At 37.9% G+C, this 25584-nt stretch overlaps 1 protein-coding gene across 4 annotated transcripts in view; it reads right to left on the reverse strand.

The window, feature by feature from the left end:
• The window catches only part of CDK14 (cyclin dependent kinase 14), a 332201-nt gene that overhangs the window by 249530 nt on the left and 57087 nt on the right, over window positions 1–25584 (reverse strand). For 2 of the 4 annotated variants that reach the window (XM_083826967.1, XM_083826968.1), the window contains exon 3: window positions 303–548. In XM_083826967.1, the coding sequence (XP_083683093.1) occupies window positions 303–548 (246 nt within the window). Of the gene's footprint in view, window positions 1–302; window positions 549–17140; window positions 17288–17400; window positions 17674–25584 lie in introns of those variants that run through there. The other 2 variants (XM_083826970.1, XM_083826969.1) reach the window with 2 other exon arrangements.

A 25584-nucleotide genomic window follows, 5' to 3' on the forward strand; every position in this document is an offset into this window, starting at 1 on the left:
ACATTGTAGCAGCTGTAAAGCCATAGCAGGATCAGAAGAGGAAAATGCTTAGAAATCCCTTAAAATATATTAGCTGGTATCTGAGAGGAATCTCGAAACATATTATCTTTAAAGTTCATTTTCTTTTTATATATTATACTTTAAATGAAGCAGTACAACTATACATGGGAAACATTTTTAATGGCAGCCGCAAGCTTCTTGTTTTGTTTCTAAGCAATCATTTTCCTCTTAAGCAAGAAACCATTTATTCAGTGTTATTAAATCCACCATTTTGTCATGCAGACATCAGCTTTTGAACTTACAGAGCTAGGGCTGGAATGCCGTCTGACTTTAGGTGATTCTTTCCCTGCAGATGAAGTTTTGAAGTTAATGCAAGCATTATTCTCCGAATGAACCCTCTTCACTTGGTTGGTTGGTTTCTCAAATGGATCAAAACTACTTTGTGTCCTCTGGACCCTGACTTTCTTGTCCTCAGGAATTGTATCCAGAGGTTTGATCACTGAATCCATTCCCTGGCAGTTCCTTGTAGACATCTTTGTGACACATATCTGAAAGGAAAAAACAGCATTTATTGATTTTAACAGGCTTGAAGTCTTAACGATCCACATATCAGCCATCAAAAAAGGCACTGGAATACAAAGACTTTTACTTTCTATTCAAATATTAAAATCACACAAGCATTTTACATAGGGGACACACACTAACAGTCATAAAAATAAAAACTGTAGGCTTTTACTCTGTACTAAAAAGAAGAAAAAAAAACAGAACAGGAACATACGTCAAATTCATTTGTGTGTTTTCTCATACAGTTTGATCCTAGCAACAATGCCATTTTGCGTTTTCCTCCAATCTAGCCACTGATATCTGCGAGCAGTATTGATTTCCATTTGTTTAAAATTGGATGAGCCTAAACTTAAATAAATGATGGTAGTTTGGGTGTGCACTTTGGTGCTGGCCTGCCAGAGAGCCAATACCAGTATATTACTTTATTTTTAAATAATGCTTATACAGTGTTATTATTATTATTATCACCATACGTCTCAGAAAATGAAATCAGTAAATCAATTCCCAGGCACTGAAATGTGAGACCACAGCTTAACAGCACACTAAAGCTCAGAAGTTCAATTCTCCCTTACGGTGAAGTCCGATGCCGCCAAGCCCTGAAGTCTGCAACTTGCTTCCCGAGCTACCCAGATAGGTTACTGCTCACACAAAAGAACTCAGTGAGCAGCACAGCGAGCTCAGATACTCCAGTTACATAGTTTTATGTATACTATGTATTTTTCACACTGCGATTTATAAGAAGTTTCTTAAAATCACACAAGTTTTGGGGTGTAGTTGGGGGTGTTTGAGGTTTCAGCTTCTGCATACTGCACTAGAGATTCCACTTTTATGTAAGGAAGAACAGAAACGCTTTTAGCTCTCAGGCTATAGGGAAAAGCTATGAGAGGTGTTGCAGACAGACCCTAGATGCTCCTTGAAACTTAAGGCAAATCAAAAGAATCTCCAATGTGTTTTTTCCAAGATATCTGCAAGTCTTTAAGGGTAGAAAGTGATAATTTGCTATCAACTCTACTGTTCTCATACATACACTTAAACAAGCATAATGTTCCATTTAAGCACCCACAATCTGAGCATTGTGGAAAAGCTGCTGCCATAAACTGGGTAACATGAAGAAAAAAAATAAATTAAGATATAAACAGGACTCTTCCTCCATAACCCAAATGTCTCCAACACAGACTTCTCCAAAAAATTATTCTTTGCCTCTTCCACTGAGGAATTCTGTGCCTTGAAATCCGCCTTATTCCAATTGTTTACAGAAGTACCATGTGGCTATACCTTGAGTTTTTAACATTTCGTGGGTTTGATGATCAGCTGTAGCAGCAGATCAAAGACTTTTTTTCATACGTTAAAAATTTAAAGCGCACTTCTCACACGGTGCCATCTGGCCAAACTACCATGCACCAGTTCAGCTCCAATTAAGGCCATTACTAGCATTACAAGCCAGCTTTACAAGGGTTCATGTTTCTTCTCATTAACGTGGTTTCTCCAGGACTAAAACACAACCAACTTTTAACAGAGAAGAGGAACAGCCCCCCTTCTTTTCAAATGGTAGTACTCTCTAAGGCCAAAATTAAAGCAATTATGTAATTTTGGTCTATTACTTCAGAGAGAAAAGATAAAGAGCTGCTGCACAAAGAATTTTTAATTAGCCTTCTTGTAAAATTAATTGGCTTTTTTTTTTTTCTAAAAAACCTACTATGCACAGGCATGCACCCACATACTTCCCACTGTCCTCTCCAGATTCGTGTTCTTGTGATGGTTGCTACCAACAAAGATGTTTTGACATAACATAAACTGAAATTCCAGTTAAAATAGCAACACTTTCATTTTGCTTAATCAACGTGGATGCAAATAAATTAGTACGTATCTCTTAGCCTCTGAAATCCTATGATCTAGAAAACAGGGACAGGGGATAGGGAGAAAAGGTGAAAAGCTGTACTTGTCTTCCTTCCAAATTACAAAATGCCACCTGTGACTGGTTAAAGTGTTTGGAATCCACAGCTACAAGCATGCTATGGTTAACAATGCCACGACTGCTGTGTCTCATTTCTTTGTCCACTGGAAAGTCTCCATGTCGTACACTAACGTGGGCTAAGTAGGCCTTGCATTAAAAGAAAAAATGAAAAAAATAAATAAATAAAAGCTACACATCTGTTACTATTGATCTTCTCTACACTGGAAGCAGTTAATAGTTTGGAATTAGATATTGCAGGGAAACACTTTCACCTTCAGGTCACTTGATTGAGTCAGGAGTGGGATAAAATTCCCCGCCATCATCTTCTAACAGCCACCCTCAAACTTGCAAATGGCTGGAAGCAAGATGTGCAGCAGCCAACCCCCTGGGCAGAAGTCAGGCACCCCAGAGGGTGCACGGCATAGCAGCATCACCAGTGAAGAAGACAGAAGATGGTAGAGAAGTGCAAAACCAGAGACTGCTCCCTGCTCTGTCACTGGGGCACTTCTCATGCCAGCGCTGCTTCATTCATCACTTCTCTCTCAAGGACCGCAATAGTCTGCTGGCATTAATTAAACATCTCACCAAGTGACCGCTGAGCACTGAGAAACTAACAGGGCCAAGCTTCTGCTGTTCTTTAAGGATATACATTTCCAACCCATCTACCTTGCCTGAGAGTTTTTCTTAGAAGAAATAGTATCTAGGTGCTTGTTTTACATCGTCACAAACTAAGTCAAACTTAACCTTAAAATTCCGCTCTATAAAATCTGAGAGAGTCTAAAACACCAGTACTGAGCATGGGCGATAGCTTCAGCATTACACACCGTAAGGTTGCAGCAAACACGTTAGTGACTTCAGTTTTCCCTCCATCGGCAAGAACTAAACTACCACGATAACCCTGCTTTTGCCATCAGGTAAAGGGCATGCAGACGTGCCATCCTGAGCTCCAGCTAATTGTCAAACTTATTTCACAGTGACTTATTTTACAGTGACTTAACAGTGCAAATGTTTTGGAAACCTTCCTGTGCACAGAAATGGTTTTAGATTTCACTGAGGTGACCAGATCACTTTGAAGAACAGCACAGGTTGAATTTTTCTACTACACTGATTTTGCCTTTTAACTATCATTTTTGCTTATACCAGCACTGCAAAAGTGGTTTTTATAAATCTCAGCTACTCGAAGGTAGATAAAAATTCTTCTCAGAAGCTCTTACAAAAGTAAATCTGTCCCATCTGGTAGCTCCTTGCTGGTAGTCACACGTCTAATGTCTCATTTCCAGCTTGCTTTTTGCATGAAAGATAAAGGACTATGTTTCAATTAAAACACAGTATTTGTCACAAAAGCCTCTTTCAGAAGCTCCTGTGTGCTCTTCAGGGTCAATCAGAATTTTTCTATAACTTCATTTTGCCATCTGTAAGGCAGAGCATGTCTTTATACCTCATTTCATGTGTTATCTGCTTAAGCCACAGGCTCTTCAGAATGGGGACTACCCGTTCAGTAAACCTACGTGCAGAACTCCCCCCATTGCATTCCAATAAAGATGACAAAATCATCCACTGCTGCCTCAAGACCGGATGATTTTGTTGAATATCTGCTTAGCTACAGTTACTGGAATGAAAAACAAAGTTAAACAAGTGTAACAGCTCATGACATATAGGAAGTCAATCCGTATGATTCATTACCCCCTTCTTGCCCTTACTCTATAAATCTATGTAACGCTGTACTTAACACAGTGCAGCACACACACTCAACTGGGATGTTGTAAATGTCACAATAATCTAAAAGCAGTGTTACAAGATGTGATCAATGGGACCTTAACTATTACAAATATTTACCCCAAATGCACCCACAGAGAATACAGGTGGTATCTTGGTTTGTCATACACGAGATGATAATTATGCTTTATAAAATGTCATCAAGAGAAAGAGGAGAGTATAAATATGATATCCATTTAATGAAAATGTAGCAAACATCATGAGCTATTAAGCATTTTAATTACTGTGTTTTTGTTTGTGTGTTTTTTTAAACTTAAAACGTTGTACAAATAAACATTCAGGTATGTCAACACTGAGCAACTTTTTCTGCCCTTCTGGAGCTTCTACCATGATTTGATACTTTTCCCACCACAAATAATATACAAAGCGTAACTTTCAGATGTATAGACTACTTCAGAAACTCCTTGGCGTTTAGAACAGGTGTAGCGTAGTCACAGCTGTCTCTTTCAGAAGAGGTATTTCTGGCAGAAGATTCCCTAACTTTGGGGAACAGGGAAATCTGTTCTCAGTTTATGCCTTCTCTCTTCATAGAAAACAGGATAAAGAAAAAGCCAATTGACTTAATACATTTAATAACTATAGATTATTGCAAATGCAACAGGCAATAGAGCAAAACATTCTGCCTTGCCAGGGCTGTTTGAGCAGGTGTGATTTTCCTTCCTAACCTTGCACCAAATTGCAAAGGCTTGGGAAAGTCACTGGCTGATTCACTGCCTCTCGCTTTGGGAACCTTCGGCTGCCCAGGCACGAAACAGAAGGGAAGCTGTGCCTACTTCCCACCACTGGAGCTCCAGCTTGGCAAGAATCCCATCAAGGTTTCTTTGAGGAAGCATGCTGAAACAGAAGAAAGCAAAAACAGCTACAGAGGGGCAAGGACAAGGGACAGACAATTTCAATGGAAGTGACGAAGTGACACTTGCCTATGAGGAAAAAAGGTTAAAAAAAAAAAAAAAAAAGGAATGGTTTGTATGGTATTCACACAAACAATCTCTACATGTAGGACATCAAGTCTCTGCTTCATTTCCAAGACCAAAGTCCTAGACAACCTACTAGACTCCAGCTCTGAACCTCCCTTTGGAAGGAGTCTTGCTCTTCTCCGTAGAGAACAGAGCAGTTATACAGAAACTGTTTTTATTGTTATTGTTATTTTGAAGTTACTGTATGGGAAAAGCATTTCCAAAGCAGCACTTAGAAATTGTCCAGGGACTCAGTGTCTTCATGGGAAATCTGAAAATAGCCATGTATGTTTGTTCCTACCAAGTGAGGTAGTAGTATTAATAGCTGAGAGTCCCTGACCCCAGTCTTGGAAAAAAAGATGCCTGTCAGCCTAGGTGTTGTCAGACAGAAGCACCATTCCATGAACATCCTGCCCATTACATCTTACATAAGGCTCATTAATGTTAAATACAGTTTTACTTCCCTTCGTTTTTTCTCTCCCTGCTGCCAAACACTATGCCAATACCCCACGTAGTAACCAGAACCATCACTGATGTCTCATTCACTCTGCACACCCTGATAGCTGATCTATACCCACTAGTTAAATTTGTCCCCAATTATTCAGTCAGTCTTAACTAAAAAGCTAAGACAAAATGAGAGATGATGAGACAGAAGTCTTTTTGCCACTTAAAACCTACAGGACAAAGACCCACCTTGTAGTTGCCTGAAGTGCTCTTCTCTACTTTTGAAAAATAAATAAATAAACAAATAAAGGACTATTTAAGTTGCAAATCAAAACAGTCATAGCAATTCTAATATTACTTGAGCTATTATAGGTTCTGGCAACGTAAACCAAAATAAAAAGCAGCCCCACAAAAGGTAGTGCACTCTGGTACTAGAGGTTATTTTAATGCTTCTCTGTGTGTGTTTTTATTTATTTAAAGTAAGAAAAAACATTACCACACACCCAGAACATTAAAACATCATACACTTTACAATTCCTAATTTTATAACCACAAAAAAAGCATAAAACAGATCATACTTTGCAACTTTCTTAGCTGCTTATCAGAATCAGGAGATGGTGTACAACAGACAACAAAACAGCTCGGACAGCCTTTTCTTCCCCTCTCATCCTACTCAGTCTCACAGTCAGTTTGAGATCCCAAGGCTGCTGTAGGATAAACACACTTAATCATCATTACATCAGTAAGGATCACTGGGCTGCAGTTTCCTACATCTCCCACCTCAACATCACGGTATTTATCATATCTCAAGACATAATGTCTGCAAGCAGCCCATTTTTTTTCCCATAAAAATTACTGCTGAAGAGACAGAAATCAGTAGTGTATTTTTGCTCCATCCAAGACTCCATAATATGCCCCATTAAATAAAGGCAGTGTAACCACTCATGGAACCATTTCTAAAGGTATCTTTTGATTCACCTTACATCATTTCACGCAATATTCCTTAATCTTCATTTGGGTTAAATGTTAAAATAAATAAATAAAACTATCAAATTTAGTTGCCCCGATACAATTTCAATGTAAGCTTTTTTCAGTTCATCACTGTTGACAAGATTCAGAGCTCCCAAGCAAACAGTATTTTTAGAATTCAAGGTTTCTGGATTAATTCAGTTACTGTTTCAAGTTATATAGCATTTAAAGAGTGAGAGTAATCAGTTAAAACATGTAAGTAATTTATAGTGCTTATGGTTCATGAATTTTAAAACATTCATGAATGTCCCCTGAATTAATTACCTGTTAGGGTGCTTAGTAAAAGACTGGCTGTCCCATATCACTGGAATTTATTCATACAAATAAAGACATCCTCAGTAACAAAGAACAATCTTTTCTTTAGCTTTGGCATGACAGACCAAACATCCTACCACACAAAAGGAAAAAAATATATATGCTTGTAAAGTGTAAAGACATACTATTCTAAACCTCATCGAGTCTTTTAGAAAGATGCATTATGCCTGACTTTGGATTCCTACATGTAGCACCCTACACATTTTCACTTTGGTCATCCAGTACCTACATACTTACATAAAATGTCAAAAAAATGCCATCCATGTTTTAGTGCTACTCTTCTCTATTAGACATTGTCATTGTGAGCATCCTGGGAAGAAGTGGTCAACTGGGTAAATACCAGAGCAAACACCCAAAATTCTTGCTAAAAAATCCAAACAGAACACCTGAATTCCCCTATTTGCACTGTTTTCAATAGAAGTAATACGAAAGGACCCTATATAGAGAAATCCAAGATCTAGCACCCATGATACGAAAAAAAAAATACTGAATGACTTGAGGCAAGGAAGTCACTTAACCTCTCTGCAGTTCCATTTCTCTGTAATAACGATCTTGCCCCTGTCACAAGGAGAAACCAGGAGCACTAATTAATTTTGCAAAGCACTTGGGCTTTTTAAGTGAAATGTTATGAAGATATCGATTATAATTTGTAGAGCCAAAGCCCTCTGGAAGGTGGCACAACAATCTCTTTATTGCTGAGAATAAGACTTAGCACTTGCATTTAGCTGACAGATGTATAAAGAAAAGAATCATAAATAGTTAAGTGACTACTAACCCAACAGCTGAATTGCTGAGAGCATACGGCCAGCATTAATTTTCACTGAAAAATCCTATCTGGGTATGAGTTTTCATTATCTTCTATAAGCATGTTGTTTTCTGTCGTGCCTTGGTACCATGGCAATTGAGAACTACACAAGTCATTTGCCGATTCTGGCAGCACTGGAATTTGACATTTGCTACTTACAAAACATCATTTGGGAATGTTCTGGAGTATTATAAGCAGCTTTGTTCAAAATAAAAAAGGGAACTGACAATCTTGAGGATCATTCTCTTTGGAGAACAAAACATCGGGAGGGACCTGTCATGTCACAACCGCGGGCCTGCCCTCAGCTGCTCCCCTGAGGGGAGGCCGCTCCCTCCATCTGCCCTGAGAGGGCTGGCAGCTGCCCCAGCAAGGAGCTGCAGCACCCACAAGTCGAAAACCAGACAAGAGCAGATCGAGAAGAGAGTTTAACTGGTGGGAAGGCACGGGCTGTGCTAAGGAAAAAGATCAAGGAAGAACAAGTGATGAGATAAGGGAACAAAAATTACGAAAGGGGAAGTAGAGCATGTAATGCTAAAAGACATCACCTGTGACACACTGGAACAACCAGCATAGTCAGGCCCACATTTAAGAGATGCCCTTCCACATTCACCTTTCCCTGTAATTAGATGCACCAGGTTTTTGGTTCGAACATCTGATGGGCACAGCTACAAAAGCAGTGAGAGAAGTTGGGTAAGACAGAAAAAAAAAGGGGAAAAAACAAAGGACAAGAAACAGAGTAACAGTCTGACAAGGAAGGAAGATGTGAGGAAAAAAATTATGATAAAATAAGACATTTATTTTCCTGTCCTGATGGCCTGCAATTTTTGTGTGGTAACTTCTGGGTGTAACAGGCTCTACAATGAATGTCCCAGAACTACAGCTCGCAGGTATTATTTGTTTAACTTTATGTGGATACAGATAGTGCCAGCTATGTTAGCTGTGAACTAGCAACTACTGAAAACAGAGCTTGGAGACTGAAAGTGGTATCCAGTGACATCATGGGATCCTTGCTGTACCTCGCACAAACTTGCTCATAAATCTGTGAGACAGCCCATCTCGGAGGCTTACTCCAAAAATGGCCTTTTTCTTTCTGAAGTCAAAGCTGATGTTAAACCAACTGTCTTTGTCATATGGAAGAACACAAATATAAAAAGGTCACTAGAGTGCCAGATGGAAGCATTTTTGAACTGGAAGCTCTGGCATTAATTCTCCCTGTTTGTCTGAAAGGCTGAACTCAATGAGCAGATTAAATGTCTGCGCTGCATTGCCAAGTGCGAAACAAGTCACTCTCATATAAAGGCCAACTGATCAGACCTGAAATAGGAATCCCAAAATCATACAAATCTGAAAAGAAGTTTTAACACCTGATTCAAGGAAAAATAAATTATTCCACTCTAAGTTATTATGGTCAGTGCTTAAACAACTCCCCAGCCAAACCTGCACTATAACACTTATTTAATCTGCTAAATTAATACCTAAAAATTAGCCTGATTACCAAATGAAGCATAATCCTATGAGTGAAGAATTATTGCACATGATTGTGCAATAATTGGACAAGGCAAGGTGGAGCAGAGCTTTTCTAAAATTATTATTTTTTGTTCTGTTCATAGCAAAGGTTAGCTTCAGAAAAAGTGGGTTTTCGGTCCATTAAAATTGATGTTCCTCTCCTCACAGGGAAAAAGGGTTGATTTTGAATAGAGCCCAGACTTGACCTTAGGTGTATAAAAGCCTCCGTTATGTCCTCACAACAAAATCCTGTTCTGCAACAACAGTAGCGAGGAGTCACCTAAGGACAGGGTCTCAGCTGAAGGTCACCCAGAAGCCCTGACAGCCGGTAACGTACATGAAAAGAGACAAACTCAATGGAGCTGATCTAACGGGGAGCGTTGCTCTCTCTCTGTACTTATGCCCTAAAAATACAACTGTGTTAGCATTGAGGACTCTGCTAAATAAATTCTTCCTTTCACTTGCCCGATGCTCAGGTTTGCTACAAATTAAGTATCACATCATCGAATTAGCACAGGGCTGCTGCTTCCATTAACCCAGTTCAAGACTTACTGTACCCAGAAGCAGAAGGGTTGCTCCTCCAGCAAGCCAAGCAGGAGGGCAGTGGAGCAGACCGGAGCAGGAGGTATCAGCGCAGCAGATGGCTTCCAGCAAGTGCCACAAGCCAACAGCTCCTCGTAACTGGCAGAACAGGGGAGAAAGTGTCTCCCATGAAATCGTGACAGGTGGTTTCTATATTCTTTTACTTAGTTACCCATTTGTAGCTGTTGTCTTTCCTCCTCTGTAACCATATGAACAGCATTTAAAAATAAAGATTAAAAAAAATATATTTTCAATCCCTTTCCCGTATCAACCTCCTGCTCCAACAGATGGCTCCATGTGCCAATGCAAGTTCATGCAGTTTTCTTTTCTTAAGCACATTATTAGTAGCTTTGTATGAACATTATACTAAGTCTGAGTTTACAGGTTTATATTTTTATTTTGTCCTCCAACACTCCCCCCAGTCATGAAGTAATCAAGGGTGTATCCATAAATGCAGAAAGTCTTCCCACTGCCATACTGAAATGTGAGAAATCTTGAGAGACTTGACAGCAAAATGCCTATTCTTGCTAAATCTAAGGCTATGTCAATAGGGTTTTTAGGAAAACAAATGGTGAACAACTCCATGACTTGAAAGCAGGTTTTGCTTAGCTCTTTTAGGCTCCTTTGCCTATGCTTGCAAGCCACTTGATTCATTTACAGGCATCACCAAGTACTTCCACTGGAAAATAAAAACAATATTTATTCTCTTACAAGCAGGGACTGCAACAGAAATACTGCCAGTGGTCAAATCTGGTCATGCAACTGATAGTGTAAGACTACAGGCCAACTGCTATATTAAAAATTCAACTAAACTCTTTTATCTGGTGAGCCTGAAGTCAGATGAAAGCAATGAGATATGATGAGATAAATATATATATATATATAATTACAATGAACCAGAGAGTTCACTTCAGACTGAAAAATCAGTCAAAGATTGTCTCAAGAACCCAGGACCAACTTTCATATATAGGCTAAAGAGCACTTTTCTTATAAAAAGAAAAGAGGAAGGGGACAGGTTATACAACCATCTTTGCAAAATATATGCAGTTCACATGGAAAGTTTTTTACAACCATTTGCCTTCATGCACTAAAGCAGCATGCTCTACAGTCCATTACAAATCAATATACCATCTCACATACCATCAAACCATTTAAAAATGCCTTGCAAAAAATAACTCAAGATTAGAAGAGTAAGTTAGTTTGGTTCCTTTTTCTTTCAATCAGATTAATTCTCATGTTAATATACACGTGTGTGTGTGTTTGTGTGTATTTAGTTACTTTATTCGCTTCCTTCTTCTCTTCATTTTTTCTTCTTGCCTTTCCTTCCTTATCTTCTAAAGTTCCTTTTTACTATCTTTACCAAAAGCTAGAGGAAAAACTAGGTAACAAGAATTCTTTATTTTACACTTCTAATGCATTTCAAAGTTTCATTCTGGTACCAAGAAAGAAATTTCTCCTGCTCTTAGATGCTTCATCCCTGAGGTCAACAACCTTACAGCTTAAGAAATGCAGCTTCCAAGGCAGAACAATGTCACTAGGAAAGAAAAGCTCTCCCAGTGATGCTAGATCTGGTGCCTTACATATTATCTTCTGAGCCACTGAATTTGACAAGGTATCCTCTGCCACATCAGTATAAATAGATATAGAGAAAAAAAGCTAAAACTTATTATTCTATTGTCCAAGTACCATCAGAGATTTGAATACCCTGTATTCCAATTCAGTCTCCCAAAAATCTTTGAAACAGCCATCCATGATCTTTCTGCCAATGTTTTCTTCTGTGAAAGTTTGAGAGTTCAGATGAGGATGACAAGTCCAGCTTCACAAACAAATGAAGAGAGTCCTCATCTGTGTTTGGATTTCTCACACACCTGACTTTTTTTTGTTTGTTTGTTTTTGTTACTTTTTTTTCCCCCCAGATAGAAATCCTGGTTACAGAACTCTAACAAACTTGAATGAAAAGTCTTAAAGGAATTTTCCAGCAGCCATTGCAGATTTGTCAGACTTGCAGTAGCACAATAGCTTACAAAGCAAAAAGGTGTAAGCAAGCATAATGAAACTTGCCTCTCAGTACATAATGTGTAATGTTGGATAAAATGGCAGAAGCCTTGTAAATATCCTACGTCCCATAATTCAGAATTTTGTCAGGGGCTGTAATGAAAATTGTAGCATCCAAAATTATTCAGAATATGAAGAACACTCCAATACATCTTTTCTTGCAGAGATGTATAAAGCTTAAATGGAAAGGTTTTGAAATGATAGTGAGAAGAGCTCATTATAAGGACAACTGTAATTTTGCAAGAATTCTCTGAACAGCTCAGAGATAATGCTCAATTTTCAAAAAACTAGGTAATTCAACAGAAAAGTGAAAATCACTTCTGCTTCTTTGATGAGTTCAAGAGAGAATGTGTGTTGCAGTAGACTTATGGCTGTGCTCAAATCAATTCTAGAGAAAAAGCTGTAACAGTACAAAACAATTGAGCCTGCTACAGTCAGTGGCAATTTGTGCCTCCAAAGCTGTGAGTTCATCTCAAATAACTTGCAACAAACAACAAAATCCAAGCAGCAAATTGTTTAAAAATCACATCTAGCATTCGACTCGGAACACCAGTAAGAAGTCCTCCATCCATACAGTACACTAAATTTCTCATGAAAATACATCAACAAAACTGACTGCAGATATTATGCATGACTTTTCCTGCATGGCTGCCTGTCTATCATCAGGAAAATCACATTTTGTAATTATATCCTCTTCAGTATCTGGACCACTTTGACAAATACAGGTAATTCCATGCCAACTCGAAAGCTATGGGGTGGTGGCTCCACCACTTCCCATGGCAGTGGCAAAACCAACCACCCCCATCACCAAGCTCTAGGATTTTCCAAGACAACTCTTTTTTATGACATTAAAACAACATACCTGTAACTGATATTTAATCAATGGAAAATATTTGTTTTTACATAAAAACACTATTTATGCAAAGCCCAGGCAAAACATTTTACTTGTAGTCTCTACAGTTTTAAATACTTTTTCTTTGCACTTCTACAAAGATTTAGTAGACTTAAAGAGGACATATTCAAACATACTAAACCTGTAGACTGGAAGGCATCAGCAATGAATAAATGAAGCTGAGCTTTCACAATACACAAACAGGCATTATGCTTTTTCCTAGAGTCTTTATTTCCCCACTGCTCACTTTGCACTTTTGGTATTTTCCTCTTCAGGTAAGTCATATACAACATAATATTAAATTACAAGCATCCTACACAGCAAAACTGAAATACAACTTACATGAATCTGATACAAGTTCCAGAACAGAATGATATAAACTGGGTCAAAATCTTGCTGATATGATGTTTGTTACTAACTTAGCTTACTTTACATTTATGTAAAAGTCTAGCTGAAATTTGTCATAAATTTATTTTCAATCAGAAGCTGCAATGGATCTCCTAGTCACTATGACAAGACAGTAAGTTCTATTGCAGCAGTGACTTATAAAAATTCCAATAATAAATTCTCAACATTTTTGCAAAACAAATCAAAAAACCTCACCTAACAATTTTCACACCATTTCTGACTAGTGCACTGTCATGGAATAAGACAATTAACTGATAAAACTGCCTCCTGCTGCATCCTAAGCGGGCCAGTCCAGAACTGATATAGGAACTTCAGAGACAGCTCAATTGCCTAAAAATATGATAAACAAAAGAGCATGATCACGATACGTTAATTCACCAACAACAGAAGAAAAAGTCCAGAAGTTACTTTTACAAAGGCAAAATGCTCTGCTTATGCTATTGATTCAAAAATCTGATAACACAATATCACCCTCTGAATGCAACACTCAACACTAGCTATATTGCTATCTGACTACTTGCTCTTGATAAATTGCTAAATCCTGAATTCTACATAGGCTTATAATAGGACATGGAGTGGAGGTATCAGTGAAAAACAAGCCACTCTTAGAACAATCATTACTTTTGAAAACAGATAATAAACTTATCTCAAAAGCAATAAGTAGTCACAGAAAGGTATTTACTGAACTACACCAAAACACAGAAGTCAACGTACATGGAAAAAGCACTTCATTACAGATGGAGCTGCTGCTAGGAGTAGTTTTCCTGACTCTAATGTTAATAAAAAATAATAATAACCAAAAAAAGCCCATAAGAATATTCATTAACTAACCAACTTTCCATTCGTGCACCTTCCTGCCAAGGTATCAAATGAAAAACCTATGGGAGAGGCTGAAAGCAGTCTGGACCTACCTAAGGAAACTCAAGCATTAAAAACGTTATATTTAATCTGTGATTCCTGATTCAAGAACAGCGGTATTTATATAATTGTATTTAAATAGTATAGGAGTATATAAATAAAATATAAAATTTTATTTAGTTCTGAAATAGGCTTTGGGGTACTGTTATCACACAGCCTCTCCATTGTTTCAACTTACATTTGCTAGGACACTTTCCTTCATTTCAACATGCTTAGAAAGGTATAAGTATCAAGGTACCACTACCTGAAATATTTAGGAAATTTTAACACTATTATTATCAAACCAAATTTACAAACCTTGCATTAGCACGGCCTGACAGCTAAATATTTTTGCATTGCCGGGACTTCAGTGGGAAATAACCACAACAAAGCTATCTGGATCTGCGAAACAGGATCACTTTGCAGCTCCTGTGTGCTTTAAGGAGCACCCTAGCTCTCACATTTATAAAGAAGTCACTGAATTTTATTGTCCAAGACTCTCACCTGACCCAGGCTGAGCATTGTCACAAGCTCTCTTCCCAGCAAATTCTTGCTCACCACGCAGGTCAAGCCAGGACAGCACTCCGAAAACTGCATAAGGCAAACCGCTCAGTGGTAGCTGGCACAGTTCTAGGACTCTTCTCAAAGAACAAAATGATCCTTTACCTACGACAGCTGGATTCCACTGGAGCTTCGTGACTCATGGTCACAGTGCCAACCACGAGTTGTGATTGACTATGGATATCTGTACTGCAGTGTAATCACAAACTCTTTTAATAGTACTATCAATTTTCTTGTTTGTAGGGTCTCAGGGAAACAGGAACGGCCTGCCAGAGAGAGTGTGCCTGTCCATGTGGGAAGTAGCGCATAGGACTACTTTTTAAATAGCTCCTCCAAGCTTACTCGTTTAGGGAAAAAATATTAAAAACTGGGGGTTTTTTTGTTTAAGATTTACACAACAAAATGGATAAAAAAGAGATGAGGCAACCAGTCTTGCTGTAGGAAGGACTTCCAAAGACTGCTTAACCTCCTTTGCAAAGACAATAGCCTCGATGATCATTAGTTTGCTCGTTTACAACTTTTTGAAATTCTTCCTATCAGGAATCAGAGACACGGAGGAGAATATGACAAATATTCATTCCTCAGGTAAAGGTAACTTCTAATCTCCTGCTGTGACAAACATCAGCCTTGCTACAAAACTGATCCACATAGTGAAGGTCATAATCTTTATGGAGTGTTCACCTCTACTTGCTGATTAAACTATGTATTTCTTAATTTTCCCATCTGCATTCTTAACTTCTGGTCACATTTTCCATATTATATGTTATTTTTCCCCTAATTTACTTGACATTTGTGTTTAATGAATCTTAGCATCAAAAAATTTCCAAAGCATTACTGATTTCTTAAGCTCAGAAAGCTAAAATAGGAGAATCCCAGAGACAGTAGTAACACAATGAATAGAGCTGGTGGTTTTAGCATTTGGGAAGAAAAAACTGTTTGAGAAAGAAAGTTTGGGGGAACGCAACAGTGGATGAAAATACATCACTAAGAAATACACTAATTTAAAATTTGCTTTAAAAAATCTTACGTTTATAAGAGCTTCTGGAGTTTCACTCATTATACAAAGTAAAAGCAAACTCAAGTAGCTGGATTACTTCTATGTATCAAACAATGACAAATGCACTAAAGGTTTGCAAAAGGTCTGATGGTATAAGCAAAGGAAAACTTCCATAAAAAGCACTTGCAGCTATTGTAATAGAAGTATTTAAGGTTATTCTCAAACAAAAGAAGCACCTCTACTTTTTGAGACAAAACTATGCAAATTAAGTTTGTATACAGTGTGAAACAGCCCACTTCACATCACTTACACTGCAGTACATATAGTGTCACACATGAGAGAAGAATTGGTTTTACTAAGGAGCTCCAGTAAAATAATAACTTCAGAAAATAATTGATAGGACTGAATCTTTCCCCTTTAATAGTATTCAGTGTCAAAAAAAAAAAAAAAAAAAGAAAAAAAAACCACCTTAATTGGCAAGTACAGAAAAAAACAAGCAGGAACTGCTGTCAAACTAGTTATTTGATCCCATGTTGATATACAACTGATTTCTTCTTGGATTATAATTCACATGCTGCATAAAGCATAAACATGCTCCCCTAGAAATAAAACTCCTCAGCTTTTACCCTTAATCATTAACAGCAAAAAACATATTTCATCACTCTACCATTACTACCACAGTTGGTTTGCTTTATGTGCTAGAACATATGGTGAAATATATTTTTTTGTTGTTCAATTCCACTGGATTTCTATTGAGATTAATCTATGGCTTCACTAACAACTGAAACACAGTAGCTGTCAGTTAAGTCATCAAAAATATTTCAAATTATTCCATACAATGATCACGTTTTGATCTTTCTATCTTGTACCAATCATAACTGCTTTTTCCCTCCTCTCTTTTCCTAAACATGCTGCTTCCCTAAGCTCTCATGCAGGTTCAAATATTACACTAAGATCCAAAATGCTACCAACACACTCCTACATAAGCGTTCAAGAATGACTACTTAAAACCACTACCTCGCTTTTTGTTTTATTAAATAAAGACAGCATGTGATAGAAATAAAATAATTACAGAGGTTCGTAAGGCAAGAGGATACTCTGACAAACATGATATAGTCTGCATTTATAAGGGATCGTTTTAATTTTATCTTCCTATATCAAGCAAATCTGTTTCTGATAAAGGCATCTATTCAAATCTAGCAAGATGTACAGACTTGTTAGCAGAGATGAGAAAGTGGCTGATCACGTCCTTCACTCACTCGTCCCAGAGGGCATTCAGCCAAGCATATATTGGAAAAAATTGCTCATACTATCCTCTTAATACAATAATAAATAAGGCTGCCGAGAGAGAAATACAAAGCCATAGCAAGAAAAGCATTGCTTTTAAGCCTTCTCCTACCTTTTCCCTGATATTTACAAACCGCAGGCAACACTGCTGGGGAGTCTCACCAGGGTGGTTGCTGAGAGGTCTCATGTGGCATCCCCAGCTTCCCACCGCCTTCCTCTGCCTGGATTTTAAGCATTCCAAAGAAAACCCACCCTGACATGCACAGAATGAATCCTGCTCAAGTTGGAAGCATGTGATAACTAGGCTGCAGGTTTAAACGGGAAACCCCAGCACTCGATTAATCCTAGACATTTAAGCAAGCCCCATCTTACCGTTTTACTGTTGCCTCGATCAGGTTAGATTCACCGGCAACTCTTTGACATGTCTCTGGCAATGTTAGTGTTTGCAGTCAGGCCGGGCTCATTCAGCAACTGAATGAATTCACAACATCTTTCTGCACTAGCAAGCTGAAACGGTACGGCTGTACTACAGCTAAGAAAGGGGGAAATCTAAAGCAGAAAACAAAGAAATCCCTAAAGACATCATAATCCCAGTGGAATAAAATATAAAAGGTACAGATGAGCACCAAGGGTACTATATTCCTCTGTCTAAATTTCAGCAGCAATACCATGCTCTTTCTAAAACCACTTTTTTTTTTTTTTTAAATATATGATGGACTTGCCTGTGGAGTTCCCAGAAAGGCAGACTATCCAAGCTCTGCAGCAGCATTGCAGCCAAAGTAACCATGCATATGCTATCTAGGCAATTTACAGCAGTCTTTTTGAAAAGATATTGATTTACAATGTAGTATTGCCTCAACGGAATGCAGAACTGCAGCCAAAATAGCTAATGGTGATTTCAGAGGAATTAAGGAAAAAAACTCAACATTCAATCAAAAGGATGCAACTAATCATTCCCAATTCAATTATGTCCCAGTCCTGAAGGAAGCCAGCAAGTTCTTGAGTGACAAATGACATTAAAATAATAATCTAAGGGCATCTGGAAATAAGCACTATGAATGCCATTGTCCACTTTTACGGAAAAAAAAAATACAAAAAAGCATTTAAAATTTATTGAGCCAAAACATGAACTAGGAAGTTAATTCAAGCATTGTAATGAGGAAACATAATGTTTATGAACATACAATATATACAGAGCTGTGAGTAAGCAACGACACCTACTCTGTACTGGGAAGCCACTGCCGAGCCCAATCAAGCTTGGGCGTGGTACAAGGGAAAAGAGGGCAGCAGAAGCATACCCACAAAGAGGGCTTCTCCAAAGGGGAGGCAGCACATCTTCTCTATCTCCTACTCCTACAGCAACCCCTGCTGGCCTGTGCTTCAGATGGCTCCTGCTTCCCCAGAAACCTCCTGGGACTGGGGGGGCACTGGAGAGACTACACTAGGAAAGGGGACTAATATATTCATGTGAAACCTTAAGATGGGGAAAAACACATCCTGATCACATAGAAATATCTTCTGTGTCATACACCCACCAAAAAAAAAAAAAAAAAAAAAAAAAAAAAAGACAAAGTAGAGCACAGAATGGCAGCATTTTTACATTACAAAGAGGTGCAATTAATCCAGTAGGGAAAACACAACCGTGGCTCATGACCAGGCTGCTCCACCGACCCACCTCACACAAACATCAGAAATACGCTCTTCTGCAGAGTCCCACTTTGAAGAAAGCAAAACATGCTTGAACTCTACACATTTGCTCGAGTCCCACTGCAGTCACAAAGACATGTTTAAATACTTCTCATCTCAAGGCTCACAGCTGAGTCTAGCATCACTAGGCTTCAGTGACAACAAAACGTGAATGGCATGAACAAATTCTGTAAGATGCTCCCAAAATGAAGCAGAACTTGTTTGTTCCACTCATCTATTTCCTAGTCTCAGTCACAGGGGCATATTCCAGAAGACTACTCAGTTTCTTAGGCTGGCTTTTAAGCAGATAGAGGCTTCACCTGAAAAAAGAAGAGTTCCACTCTTGGCAAAACTTCTCTTCTCAGGTGTCCCAAGTGTGGAGGTCTGAAGTAAACATGAGAGTTGAAATGATGAGAACATTTTCAAAACATCTATATTTCTTGTTCTTATACTACCAACATCAAATTGGTCTGAGTCCAACTCACTCTCTGCCCATCCAGCTTAAAATTCAACAGCTTCTCTATGAAGATATCAAAGGAGAAAAAGTTGAAAGCCGTACCTAAGTAGACAATATCCACCACTCTTTCCTGGTCTACCTAGCCAGCCATTTCACCATAAAATTATGAGGTTGGTCAAGTATGACATCCCCTTGGATTCCTTTCCCTTCAGAATCCATGCTGACTACTCTTGATTTCTTTCTTGCCCTTCTCATGCCTGGAAATGGTTTTCTGGATTATCTATCACCTCTATCACCTTAACAGGGATAGAGGTGTGGTTGACCAGCCTGTGGCTCCCTGAATCCTTCTTGCCATTTTTGAATATAAGGATAATATTTACAGTTAATTCAGTCCTCAGGCACCTCTTGCAGTCAACATGGTCATTCAGCAAACATTGAGAGAGGCCCTGAAAGGACATCAGTAAACTCTCTCAGCACTCACAAGTGCATCCCATTGGCTTTCATGGACTGATGTATGTCCAGACTGCTTCTTTAACATGATCCTTTTCCACCGACTTCTCCCCGGTCTCTGGGTCCAGGGATTCCTGAAGGCTGGTCTTGCTAGTAAAGACTGAGGCAACTAATGCATTTAGTACCTCAGTCTTTTGTATGCCCTGTGTCAGCAGGGCCCCTGTAATTCAGCAACAGGCCAACATTTTCCCTAGTCTTCCTTGGCCCAGTTATGTACTTAGAAAAGCCCTTTTTCTTGCCTTTGATATCCCTCACCAGATTCAATTCCAGTTGGGCTTTGGCTTTCCAAACTGCTTATCTGCATGCATGGACAATGTCTCTGTATTCCTCCCAGGTTACCAGTCCCAGCTTCCACCTTCTGTATACTCCCTTTTACGTCTGAGTTTTAAGAACTCTGTTCATCCATGGAGGCCTCCTCGCATTTTTGCATAACTCCCTACTCTCTTTATCCCCCTTGTCTCCATGTGTTAGCCCTATCCCTATCACTATCTCTACTCCCAACCCCACTTGTTGACTGTGGTTGAACACAACATGCCTGCAGCACAAATATATGCTGTTTCTGCTCATGGTACCACAAACTGGATTGGAAAACCTGGCTGGTAGTCAGAGGCAGTCTAGAATTACAATTGGAATTCGTAAGTTTCACCATCTGGATCACACAGAGCCCCTTGTACCATGAGGCTGGTTTGTTTTCCAAGGAGCTAGAAGAGTAATTGAACAACAACAACAAAAAAAGTCAATACAAATCAAAAGGTCAAATACCTATGGTTTTCTGCATGGAAACCAACAAGAAGTACAAGCTTCATATTACCTGTACTCTAAGTCATGCCATTTTCATCCTAAGGCAGATTCCAAAATGTTTGAATGTGGCACTTGAGAACAGTCTTTCATGTATATGGGGGCATCTTTGGGGCTTTTCAACATAATCATTGTACAGTCTTCTGCAAATCATTATACTTAGAACAGACTGATTATACAGCGCTGATGGTCAATGAACTAAACATTGCAATCCATCATTTATTAATACTGTATAGTGAAAAGAATATCACTAGTTGCTTTGTGTTCTGTGTGGTCATACTACATAATGTCCAAACACAACTTAGAAGTAATGTTCTCAGTCTATTTTAAATCATCCAAGACAGAGGATGTTTTCCACATAAGACAAGGGAGAATGGCCAGCTGTTCCACCCTTCCCATGAAGTAATAACCACACGCAATAGTTTGTACAAGTATCTTACAGACAAGCACCCATTTCCTCCTCATACAAGAAACTGCATGACTAAGAAAAGCCACTGCTCATTGCACACCTCTTAACACCCACCAACTGAATATACAAAGAAAGAATAAACACACTTTACAGTTTCAAAAATTTTCTTACTTGTGAAAGTGATTTGGCCATCTATCCAGACACTTTATAAACCACTGATAATATTTCATAAAAACTGATTTTAAAAGATGGCTAACAAGTTTTATTCAAAACCAGTGGACTGGATGAGACAACACCTGTCCAACTCCAGTTCCCTGTTATCACTGGCAATCACAAAACATGATACTTTTCCTAAACTGATCAGTTTGGTTTTAGTTTGAAATTAAAATACATAGAGTACACAAGATATGACCTTAATAAAACAACCCAGCAGCAACAAGAATGTGTTGAATGCAAAGAAAATCATTTTTTGCTTAAGATGGCAAGTGAAGCAGTGAATAACATTGCACAACGGAATGTGTGACAAGTTATTCTGAGTACAACATGCTGTCAAACTTGCTTTGCAATACCAATATTTGAACTACACCATCTGCATTATCTGCCATGGTGGGACTTCACTTAAAAAATAGTCACTGTCTGAAATGAAATGCAATGTAACACTTGGTGTCAATTATCTTTGCAACCTTTATCTATAAAAGACGATATTTTATGTTTTTATGGATTGATTCCAAATATAATTTGCATTATAAAAATGTTTAAAGTACAAGTTCAAAGGGAACAACAACATTGAGAACATTTTGTAATGATTTCACACATTAAAAAAATACTTTAAAACAGTCTAGATACATTTTCAACTTCATGAGAGCATTCTTTGCACATAAAAGATTAATTCAATGACTTTGGACAATTATAATCTTTGTGTGCAATAGGAAAACCTAACTAAAATTCCTAGCAAATCCACATTTTCCTATGAATACTAATACAGTTACGATTAGATTGTTTTGTTTGTTACTATTAATTCTGTGTTTCTTGCTATGCTGGCAAAGACCTCATACAAATAAAATAATCCAGACTAAAACACATTAGCTCAATACATCTATGATAAGATCTTGAATTTTAACTTGATTTAGGATTTCCTCTTCAGGAAGCTGACTGCTATTTTCCAAGCCTTAACTTTTCTTTTTAGCTCTTAGACTTGCAGTTGATACACAAGGATAACAGATGTAGGACAAGATGTAGTCAATGTATGGAATTTCCTAATTACATTACTTTTAAGGAGAGATCAGATCGGTATGCTTTTCCACTTGGGGTAGGCATCTAGATAAATGCAAGAGAGGACTCAGATATACCTTACCTTGCAAAAATAAAGCACATCTTGCTATATAAAAATAAATACATAAATACTCCTCTACTGGCCATGTGTTTCATATCTGCAGAAAAAGTTATCTATTGCACATGGACAGAATTCTATCTCAGCTAGTACTGTGTTCAAGCCTTTATAATATACTAAAATTATGCTGTTAAAAAAAAAAAGACTAATTTGGAAAGTGTATGTAGCCTACACCACATCAGGTGAAATAATCTGCATCTTTTGCCTTAACTCCTCATCACCAACTGAAAGACAGTAAAGTGAAAGCAGAGTCATTCATCTTTAGCATCATACAGTTACACGTGCTGTCAACAGCAGCAACATTTCACTACAGAAATGGAAGCGCCTTCACAATACACAAAATTCTCCACAGAAAACGAACGATAACTCCTAAGAATTATGATGTATGCATATACAGAACCTTACGTTCAGTTGCAAACTCTTAATGTATTGAGTACAAAGCACAACAACCTAGACTATTCAGGGAAAAAAAAGTAAAAAGAGGAAGGAAGGGAGGAAGGGAGGAAGAGAGAGAGAGAGAAAGAGAGAAATAAAGAAGCCATCTAAATCAACATCTCAGTCAATAATTTTTCAAAAACACCACAAAGAACTGAAGCAGTATAAAATTCAAATTTATGCACTCTATCTGGAAGATGACAACGATCAATAAAATGGCTTACTGGAGTAGCTTACATTAAACTAACCTATCTACTATAACATACAATTCGTAAAACCATGTAGTGGACAATTCTCACATTTACAATCCAAAAAAATAAATTCTAGCTAATCAGGAAAGAGTATTAATATTTCTGTGACAAAATTTTAATGACAAATACTAGAGACAGAGTTTACAAAGTTGTTTTTTTTTTTTTTTTTTTTAGGGGACAGTTTTAAAGAATTAACAATAGCTTTTTGATATCTACAAGCATAATCCCCAGGGAAGAATCACTGAAAATGTTTCATTTTCAAGTTACATTTATTCTTACAGCTGATCTCACACAGGGTTGAAACTCAATGATATCCCATTTCAAAGTCATCCATAGTATTATAGCTAGGAGAAGAAAGCTTTCTATAAATGAATTAAAACTTAACATAAAAAGATAAGTTTGCCTTCATCATTTTCTCAGGTCTGAATATGTCATGCACGGAAAATTCTAGTCTTATTTGAAAGCACTGCATTTTAGCTTCCCTTCATTTTCACTTTGAGATATTCACATGAAAGGCTTTCTTTTTCCCCCATTTTCCTACATTCTAAAGGAAAAAAAAATGCTTTCCAACTAAAAAAAATCTACATACAAAATGTAAGCTACCATAGTTAAAAAATAAAAATAAAAATCAAGCCAATCAATCCCCACATCCCTATAATATAGATAAACTAGAATAAGTTGCGTGTTTACAGTGTCCACTTCAAAAAAAAATCTATTCTATTCTTCTTCTTTATACACTGTTCCTTTGAGCACAGTTTCAGTCCTTAAGGCTTTTGCTATCTGCTGAGCTTGCCATACATTCAAATAGTGAATTCATGTTATGAGAACAGTGAAACAACTGCCTTCAGATGGGAATAACTGTTGACTCAACACTTGTATGTTGGTAGTTCAAGTCTAGTGCATGTGAATGACTTCTGTTCACAAGGACTGTTCAGCGACCTCTATCCCTCCCTTACAGGCTTTATTAACAAGGATAATCAAAACTTCAGGTGAAAAGTCCACTGAGGATCATGGCAAAAGGTATGTGATCTACGATTTCAAGTCCCACAGACCAAACCTCTGGTTGTGTTCTGTAGAGCCGATAGAAGCTATTTCAAAATAAGCACTCTACTATTTGATGGCCTTAAGCGATTCTACACTATGAAATGATGATATCATGAAGGCACCCCAAAGTAGAGATGATACAGCCAACTACCTCATGTCTTGTATGCACTATTTTCAGCATATTAATCGGAACTTCTGAGAGCTTCCTCTGCAATCTCTGCAATACATATAGGAACTATTTCTGCAGGATGTCAGATAGCTTGAGAAGGTGTTCTAAAGCCCCAAATGTAATCTACTTTAAAATTTAGCTTATCCTGCATTTATTAAATGAAGGACACTGATGAGTGTTGAGGTGAATATAAGTGCTCCATTAAGTAAAGATGACTCATTTGGCACTGAAGGAGGTAGATGGAGTATCTCCAGAAGAGTGAGGACTTTTACAGAAAAGCTGATAAAGAAGGGAGAAGTAGGAGGTTATCTTTCACTGGGAAGTAGAAACTGAGGAAGGGTTATAATTTTCTCATCTTCATTCTCTTATGTGGGACCTTGAAGTACCCCAAATCAGCAAACTCAAGTGATTTACATAACCGTGTATGACATTTACATGACTGTGCATGATTTACATGACATTTTACATGACCTGAGGTTCGTCTGCATATAGCTCCAGTGGAATCCTTGCATTTCCCTATGTTCTTCAATTTCCCTATGTTCTGTTCTTCCTGAAATTTGGTACCAAGATACCAAATCTGAAGGGCAGACAGGGAGAAATCTCCCAAGACATCTTCTCCAGGCAGAACCATCTGATTGGTTTTGTTTTCAGAGATAACTGCAACTGGTAATAAATGAACCTCATAGCAATGACATTTAACCCTAAATATGATGTTGAGTAGTGTCAGAATTTCAGCAATTATTCCAGGCTCCTCACAAGTTTATTTCCTTTTATCAGGTCAATAACATGTTTATATTCTTACTCTTCACAATGTTCATCTCTGAGCTGTGACAAGTGGCTGAAGACCTACCAAACCAGGAGCCATGGCACTCTCCATTGGAGGTATCACTGATGGGTATCTAAGAGGCTACTCTTTGTCACAGGATGTTATTGAGAAATATGTGACACTACAAAAGCATGCTTATTAGAGCAATCTGTAGAAAGTGACCCTCTTACTTCATGATGTGGAAGAATAACTGGTTTGTGACCATCTCAGATGTCTTACTGGATTCAACATGTATGATGATATTTATCAGTCAGTATAGCTGTAGTCTTATTATTATGGGTACAGTAACAGACAACAAATGTGTTTACATTGGAGAAAGAGCTATGCTTAACTAGTATAGATTACATGCTCATGTGCAATGTTCTACAGTAAGTTGCATAAATCAATCTCCTTTCTTTTGGTTCTGCTAAATGGAGTTTGAGTTCTCAGCTTTTCTTCGAGAGATGCTACGATCTAGATGGTGAACAGGCCACCGCTGTTTTTATTCTGTGGAACAGGTATAAAACCTTAATTTTTTATGAAATGATTTTTAATATTAGCCTCATCAAAAGCTGTCAGAGAAAAATATATAGTGATAATCA

This window comes from Anser anser, assembly GCF_964211835.1.
Source record: "Anser anser genome assembly, chromosome: 2".
Lineage (NCBI taxonomy): Eukaryota > Metazoa > Chordata > Aves > Anseriformes > Anatidae > Anser > Anser anser.